The 8908-nt window shown below is 37.2% G+C and overlaps 1 protein-coding gene across 5 annotated transcripts in view; it reads left to right on the forward strand.

The window, feature by feature from the left end:
- Nucleotides 1–8908, forward strand: part of ELMO2 (engulfment and cell motility 2) — a 1277433-nt gene that overhangs the window by 759031 nt on the left and 509494 nt on the right. For all 5 annotated transcript variants that reach the window (XM_044090132.1, XM_044090131.1, XM_044090133.1 and 2 more), the window contains one exon: nucleotides 4098–4148. In XM_044090132.1, the coding sequence (XP_043946067.1) occupies nucleotides 4098–4148 (51 nt within the window). The remainder of the gene's footprint in view (nucleotides 1–4097; nucleotides 4149–8908) is intronic.

The following is an 8908-nucleotide window of genomic DNA, read 5'->3' on the forward strand; positions in this document are numbered from 1 at the left end:
CATTAGTGTTTATGGTAAATGGGGCAACATAACCAAGGAATGGGACATTGGAATGGCTGCAGGGGGGAGGCTCCATTTGACCATAATTTTGTGAGGGGGGGGGTAGCAAACTCATACAGCCCCAGTTGAACTATACCGCTCAGTTGTCCATATCTTTGCAGAATGAATAGATATTTGCTGCTTATTTTTGGTTTGTTCCTCATATAATTTGTGATTTTCTAGCAAATCATTTAGGAATGAAGCCATTAAATGACAGACATTGAGTTTCAGATGTCATAACCTTCAGAAAATGCATGCTAATGCAAGACTGTCTAAGTTTTATAAAGAGCAGTTTTAGTAGTGTTTGTATGTTCCCCAATATATTTGGCCTTGTTCAGATTTCCTGCATTAAGAGGTTGAGAGGTATGCGTGCAAATCACTTTGTAGATTAGGAATATCCAAACATCTCAATTGTCCCCAATTCTGGCTCAAAATGTTGCTCTCCCTAATAATCCCTCCTCCAAAATGACAATTTTGGAAGAAAATGTGGAGGGTTTACAATTATATATAACTGTAATGATCAGTTATAGATTACCTTTATTTCAGAAATGCATGTGGATGCTCTTATTTTGTTAGCTGCTCAAGTTAACTGTTAATATTAAAAGGTGTCCTTTTTGACAGGTATTTTGCATTACATTTTGGTCTGTTTTTCATAAAATTGTGGCTTTCTGGCAAATTAGTGGCAAGTCATTAAAGATTGAAGTTAGAAAATAATGGCAGACATTTGAGTTTCATATTTTATACCCTTCAGAAAATTTGTACTAATGTAAGATCTACCTGTTCTGTTTAAGTTAATAAGAGCAATATTTAAAAATTGGCCTTATTTTTGGGACTGTGTCCCACTTCTAGTTCTATGTATGGCTTTGTCCAGATTTCTTGCTCTGAAGTTGAGAGGTATGAGTGTCAGAGCCATCACTGTCAGCCAGAGACATTTCAAATTATGACATACTTATTGCACCCCATCACCCATTGTAGTGGCTCTGGATGTGCCCAAGGAAGGCAAGGAGCAGTTATGCAGTGTAAGTGTGCAGAGTATTCCCCATCCAAGGTAGATCACAAATATGACCATGACTTTTCATCTGTCCTTGATTTTGCAAAATGTTCTGGTTTTCTATCAGATTTTTATACTGTTGATTTATGCTTCTTATTATTCAGGAACTGCATGCTGTCACAGTGCCCTGTTGCTCTGTTTAAGTAGCCATGGTTTAATGAACATCAGGTAAGCTTGTCGGAGATTGTAAGATGCAAGTAAGCTTTAGTAAGCATATTGTTAAAGAATTACCAGCATTGAAAGCCTTCGTTGTTGCCATGCAAAGAATATTTACATGACTAGATAATGTATAAGCCTTGGGTATTGAAATGCATATGACAGTATTTGTAATAAAAGGACAGGATTACAGTATTTTCAAAAGCTCATTACATTTTATTGGAGACCAGTGTCTTATAGCAGTGTCTGTGTGTTGGTACACTTGTAGTTGGGTGGCTTTAATGGTTTATGGTAAATAAGCATTGCTACCTTACTTAAAAGCCAAGCCCTGCAACAACCATCTCCACACTGAAGTCAAAACACAATAGCTCTGGTGGGTAAATGTACTCTGTAATCAAAAAAGGCAAATGTTTGAAATAACTACAGCTTATGTGCAAACACAATAGGTAGTGATGAAACAATGCTCTGCTAAAAATGCTTTAATGCTCCACATTGCTGAGCTGCAGATCAGTTTCACTGGCTACCAGGATTTCACCCACTTCAGATCAAGCACGGTGCCGTTCAGTGCAACCTTCCCAGAACTAATTCAAGTCTGGCCAGAATTATTTGGTGTGTGTATAAGAGGGAGGTAGCATACCCCTCAGCTGTCCAGATTTTTGCCCCATATTCCTCCTAAAAAGGATTGAAGTTGCTAAATGAGATTTCAGTTTTAGATGTCATGTCATTTAGAAAAATGCATACTAACACAAATCCTGCTACTCTTGCAATTTTCTAAGTTTCTGAGAGCCATATTTATAGTCTGTCCCTATTTATTTTAGGCTTTGTCAAGATTTCTTGCACTAAGGTTGAGGTCTTGAGGGGTGTGGTATGTTTGTGAGAGAGAAAGTGAAATGCCCAAGCTAGAGTTAGCAGGTAGAATTTTCAAGTGCATTTTCAAGGAACTGTGAGTTTTAAGGGAAGCTAAGTTCACTGCTGCTCATGCCAAGTCTGTTTACTATGTGCAACTGTTTTGTTTAGCAATTGGTATCTCTATTGTGGTATAAAGCTTTAAAGCTATGTTAGTAGCACCACAAGTAGAATACTTGCATCTTAATGTAAAGGCTTGAGGTTCTATTCCTACAGCATATACATTTGTATGCTGCAGTCCTCAGGATGTCCTCCTTTGGATGAGATGCCTAATAACTATGAACCTGTTTTTCAGCTTGTCATCCATTTTCTATTGCAATATACCAGCTTACCATTTTTTTAATTTAACATAGGCAATTTATTCTTTGACGGCAGCAGGCACTGAATTTGTAGATGAAACACTGAAATATACAGTTTTCTAGCAACATCTTCATTAGTTTCAGATATCTTTAATGTGGAATTATTCAGATTACTTTTACTTGGCAGAGACACTCAAAACAAGTGTTGCTGTATAATACAAGATATAGAATTCAATTATATATTATAATTAATAAAATCAGGTAAATCAAATAACTTTTGCATGACCCTAACGTTGTGCAAGGAACCTATTGCTTGAAAACAGTTCAAAGGTAAATAACCTGCCACTGGCCAGATGCATTTTCTTTGAATGTGGGTTTCAATGCTGTTTCATTGACTGAGTTTCAAAAGTAGAGAAACTCTAATGCCAAGTCTGTTTTCATTGTAAGACTATTGCTTTGTTTAGGTTTAGTAAAAGTCTCGGTGTTTGGGCTATAATGTTTGAAATAAAAGTTGTAAATTAAATCCAACTGCCTGTAATCATTGTAGAACTAAAGCATAAAACAGTATGCACACATTTGAACAGTGTCTACAGTAAATGGGGAGAAATAGCCAAGTAATGGGACACTGGAATGGCGGTGTGGGCGGGGCTTGGGGTGGGTGGTCTTGGGCGGGGCTGTGTTGGAAGGGGGCGGGGTGAGCTATGTGGGTGGGGCTCTGGGTTTGCACCCCCCTGCAAAAAATCCTGCGGGCTCCCTTGGTCCCTATCCCTAAAAAGACCTACACTCAGGATAATTAATGGAAGAAAAGCTTTCTAAAAACTGGGATCTACCTGTTAGAATAATCTTCAAGTAGAAGAAAGACAGTAGTAAATATAACAAAGTATGTGATGCGTAATCTAAGCAATATTACATAAACAATTCAATTCCTGCTTTCAGTTAAACCTCATTCCTCCTGCAAAACATTTTTCTGCATGTATTATTCCCACAATTTCCATATTTTTCTATTTAATTTACGCCTACCCTTTCCAAAAGATCCCACTTCCTGTTCTTTTATCTTTCGTACAATAGTCACTATTTCAAGTATAGTTAGTTTAGATTTTGATTTCAGTTTTCTAGTAATTGCTTTCTGGCAGCCACCAAAATTAAATTTGACAGCGCCTTACTGTGTCTAGGCAATTCAGATCCTGTATCCCAGCTCAAAAAATGTATTTCCTAGGTCACACTCATTTGCTTACCCAGTATTCCTGACAGAGTGCTCTGAAAGGAATTTGTAAGGTTTGCTAACTCAAACCAACTTAATATTGTTGACTATAATGTACATACTGCAACTCAGTCAGTTGTACTGTGTTGTTTTGCTTTGCTCATTCCTTGATACAAGGTATTTGTATTAATAGCTGATCCAAAATGTTTTCAGGTCATGGTTGAAACAGACTGCATGTGACACACATTTTCCTCTTACTGCTGATGATCATCAGTTGTTTTAAATGGATTTTAATTTCCCCATTTGAATATCGAGTGAATAATTTTGTCCTGTTTTAAAAGAGACTCGGAAACTTTTTTATTTTTATTTTTTTTTTTGAGAGAGTAAGGTTTTGATTGCCAGGAATTATTAATCATGTCCACCTCATTACTTTTCTTTCTTTCAGACTCGTGGTGACATTAAGAATGGCACAATCCTCAAACTGGTTGTCTCTCCGGTAAGTGTCAGATTTGAACTGGCTTTGGCCTATGTGTTCTGTTTAATGCCACAAACAGCAATCTCACTTGCATGCGTATACTCATATGGATACTTCCATGTAGAAAACATAGACAATTTAAGTAATGAATGTATGAATACCAAAACGTGTGTGCAATTCTAAATACAGTCTTAATGCATTTGTAAACTGTACTATATTACAGTCTGACATGGTGATTTGGATTACTTGTTGGTGAAGTCACTGGCTAATTGGCAGATGGTTACAAAATTACACAGTAGTTATTGGTTGAATGATAATATTTCTGTCAGAAAATTTTTTTAACGACAACAAAAAGTGTTAAATCAGTTTAGTGTGTGTGTGTGTGTGTGTGTGTGTGTGTGTGTGTGTGTGTGTGTGTGTGTGTGTGTGTGTGTGTGTGTGTGTGTGTGTGTGGGCATGCACATTTACGTGCATGTAAACAATTATTGGTTCTTGTTTTGTCAAATGTATGACTGATAACCACTTGTTTTAGTGGAGGACAAATGAGGTTTAAATTGTTGTTTGATTTACTATTATTTTTAATTGGTTAATTTAGGTATTTAAGGGCTTCAGTCACATAAGTTTGTTTTAGTCTGACAAAGCTTTTTTTGGCCAAAATGTGCACATTTTGAGTAAAATAGATTTGATATCTGTTTTTTTTCTTAGTATTTTACCTGTAATGGATACTGTTATCCACTTAAGTGTTTTTTTAACTCAGAGAAGAACCTTGAGTCTTCGGAGTTTCTCATAGTCTCCCAGCATGGTCCATATTATTATTGCTTTTTACTTTGTGCCAGTCTTTTATTATGCATGAATAACCACGTTTTTACTTTCTTTTCTTGCATGATACAGTTATACTGTCACTTGACAGACAAATGTCCACTAAACAATCCATTTCAGCCTCTGTACTCTTCACAACTGGTCACTGCTATGATAGAACAGCCAAAAAGTAGTTGTTGCTAGTAATAAAGTAGAAACTATCCCTGCTGTAAAAAAATATTTAAACACTTGAATAATAGAAGGAAAAAAGGTGTTTTACATTTAAAGTGTTTTACATTCAATTTCACATTTCTTATGCTGAGAAAAATTAGGTCCACGTCATAAAAGAAGTCATAAAAGAGAAATTCAAAATAAATCCAGTACTGTTCTCCATCAGTAGTGAAAGTACAGTGAGTGTGAGAATGAAGCAGGCTGGTGTCATACCATATTATATTAAGGAACAGCAAAGTCTTGTTGGGAAAAAAAGACACATTCACATCAGTATGGCCCTTTACATTTCCAAAATGAATTGCTGTGCCAGTAAAAATATAACCTCTTTATACCTCTACAGTCATACTAGTATATTTGAGAAACTTAACACAGACATTATTAAACAGACATTTTAGCAATATGACCAAGACAAGTTTGATTCTGGCTTTGGTGTAGAAATCAAGTAGAGATGACAGCAGTCTCTAATTCAACACTGAAGGAAGATAAGTTGCATTTGTACGGATTATAAATCTGTATTGAGCATATTTCCTGCACACAGGAAGCAGTTTTTCACACTTTAGTATATTTATAGATGCCAAAGTCTGTGAAGAATGATCTGGTCTCTCATTCTTTTTAAAGAGAATCACTTAAGATTCTAGATGATATAGTAAGGCACAAGCACAGAGGTTGCAACTTGTCATATAGTTCCTCTGTGCAAAGTTAAATGGCAACCTGCAGGATGTCTTAAAGATGCAGTTTAACAGACAAAGAAGGATGGCATGCCACTGATCAGCCAAATGGTATACCAAAGAGAAAGGCAAGGCACAGTTCAGCCAAATATTATACCAGAGAGGAAGGCAGTGTACCAGTCAACCAGATGGGATAGTATACACAAATAGAAAGCAGACAGAAACACTGTAAAACAGAAAAGCATAGGTGGAAAAGATGCCATGCTGTGTCATTCTGTGAAGAGTGGTCCAGGGAATCTCTGGTTAAAACCTGAAGCTGTGAATATCTCAGCAAACAAGTCACTACAAAATGGTACCTGGAGAAAATGGGCCTTTGTGGCTTTCACACAATGCAATTCAGGATATTCAAACAACATGCGTTAATTTCATGCATTTGCCTTTATTGTTGGCTGACCACATCACATCACAGTTATAGGTGGTATATTGCAGAGAACAGCATTTACTGCTGTGTGGGACTGCATAGTGTCATAGGGTAGTGTGCAGCCTTGGCAACATAAGTATTGTACCACCTTCCAAAAACCGTATAGTTCCCAAATATTTGTGTTAATGGTGCCTTATGAGTATGAATAAAATTATCTGAATTGTATGAATATATACCTGCCAAAGTGTTTGCCATTATATGATACTTGTATCTTGCAAAAAGTCTGTTAACAATATCTGCTTGATGGCATTTTCATTTTTTAATTAGTGGTTGGAAAATCTACTACATTCAAGCACATAACTTGATATTTATAACATAAAATTATGTTTTTAGATATCTCTGTATGTGTGTGTGTGTGTGTGTGTGTGTGTGTGTGTGTGTGTGTGTGTGTGTGTGTGTGTGTGTGTGTGTGTGTGCGCGTGTGTGTGTGTGTGTGTGTGTGTGTGTGTGTGTGTGTGTGTGTGTGTGTGTGTGTGTGTGTGTGTGCGCCTCTCTCTTTCTCTCTCACTCTCTTTTTCTGTTTGTTGCTGCATAATACAGAATAACTGCTATAGGTCAACCATCACTGGTTGACACAATGTATTCTGCCATTGTAACCATTAGAACTTAAGTGTTAAGAGCTATAATGTCTGAAGTTATGTGTTATTGTGGCGGTCACACCTTTATAACAGTAGGTAAATCCATAAAACATATATTAGATTTTACTAAGACAGCCTTGTTGAGCATGCTAGAGATGTGGATTTAGAGAAGCTATGTGTATCTCACATGTAGCAAAAAACACGTCAGAATATGTTACAGATCACTGCTCGGTTTAGTTAAGTGAATACATTGTACCTTTGGATGAGTGGATGAAGGCTGACAGCTTAATATTGCCATGAGTTTCTGCACAATGTATTGTATGTGTGAGCCAAAGATGCACTTTAGGAGGTTTTCTACTTTTCTTCACTGTGGTGCAACCATGTATTTGATATACGAAAATGTTTATATGTGTGTGTACATATATATATATTTAAGTGTGTGTGTGTGTGTGTGTGTGTGTGTGTGTGTATAAATATATATATATATATATATATATGTATATATATATATATATATATATATATATATATATATATATATATATATATAAATGTCAGTATTTCAGATGGTTCAGGGGGCTTTCCCCCTGCAAAAAAGATATTATGGTTTTCAGCTCACCTTTTTCATTATGTGATTTCTGATTAAAAATGAGCTGAAAAATCAGTTTTCATAGTCGCAATGGGGAAACCTCACTGGGCATATGTGTTTAATTAATACATGCAACACAAACATGTCCAAATTGCATGCAAGCTACTGTTCAGGGGAGCCCATGTATTTTTCTGAGCTGTGGACACACACCTTGACTCACAAGCAATACATATTCATGGTGCTGCTAAGGCTGACAGTTTGATTGAGAACAGACATGTTGCCTATATGCATACACCATCTGTTGTTTTTCAGCTGGAGAATCTATGCACGAGTGCATACAAGAACCTAGCCTCCACCATGGCAGAGAATATAAGAAAACACATGCAGAGACTGAATGCAGAAATAGTTGATTATTGTTCAGCACCTGTGGACAATAGTGAGTGCAACCTGTATAAAGGCTATGTCTACGTTTCCCATGTACATGTGTGTGTGTGTGTGTGTGTGTGTGTGTGTGTGTGTGTGTGTGTGTGTGTGTGTGTGTGTGTGTGTGTGTGTGTGTGTGTTTGCACCTGTATACATGTTCACATCATGTGCAGTGTGCGCTGTGATACTCAGAGGGCATAAGACTTGTGTTACATCAGTTTATCTTACACTGAACTTGGAACTAACTTTTAATAGTATTTCTAACACATGCATGACACCATCATCAGTTAGTCTATTACACTGCATGCCATAACCCAGCATTTAGAGCCCTCAGTATGACATATGTCATGAGTGGTGCATGCTGTTGTGTGCCATCAGCATCAGTCAGATCGGTGCTTTAGTCATCAGTTGTGCTAGGTTTTGGCTATTTCAATGCCCACCTACTAGTTGTTTGCACATATCCATGCTGTGCAGCATGGAACATGCGATGAGTATCTGCTGGCTTGTCTACAGGTGCCTGCCAAGTTATCTTGGGATTTAAATGCCCCCTCTGGACTGCTCCTTCTTTACAGCAGTCTGTGTTTGAATGTTTGTAATGTGCCTGTGCTATGTCGCAGTGTGGGATTGGAAGATTGTGGTTATCATGCATGACTATAGTGGGCAGATGGCATCATCTTATTGGTAATGTTCTGTTCTGTGTTTTGGCCTTTTGTTATCTTGGTTTAACAATATTTGTGAACTGTACTGTGCTACCTAACATTTTGCCGGCGCTACCTGTGCAGAATTCCCTATGATAATGGTAAACACTGATGTTTTCCTTAGGTAGTGTGTCCTGCTTAAATCCCTGGCATGTTCATTCATCTACAACATGTGGGTATTGTGCAAACTACTAACACGTCTGACACAGACATCTCTGATGATGTTAAGGTGGGGGGTGGGCTTTAGACAACCTTAAAATAAAGTGAAGGACAGTAAATAGATAATTGAAATGAGTGATCATGTGATTGTATGCT

Source organism: Protopterus annectens, chromosome 12.part0, assembly GCF_019279795.1.
Source record: "Protopterus annectens isolate FY-2018-M chromosome 12.part0, PAN1.0, whole genome shotgun sequence".
NCBI lineage: Eukaryota > Metazoa > Chordata > Ceratodontiformes > Protopteridae > Protopterus > Protopterus annectens.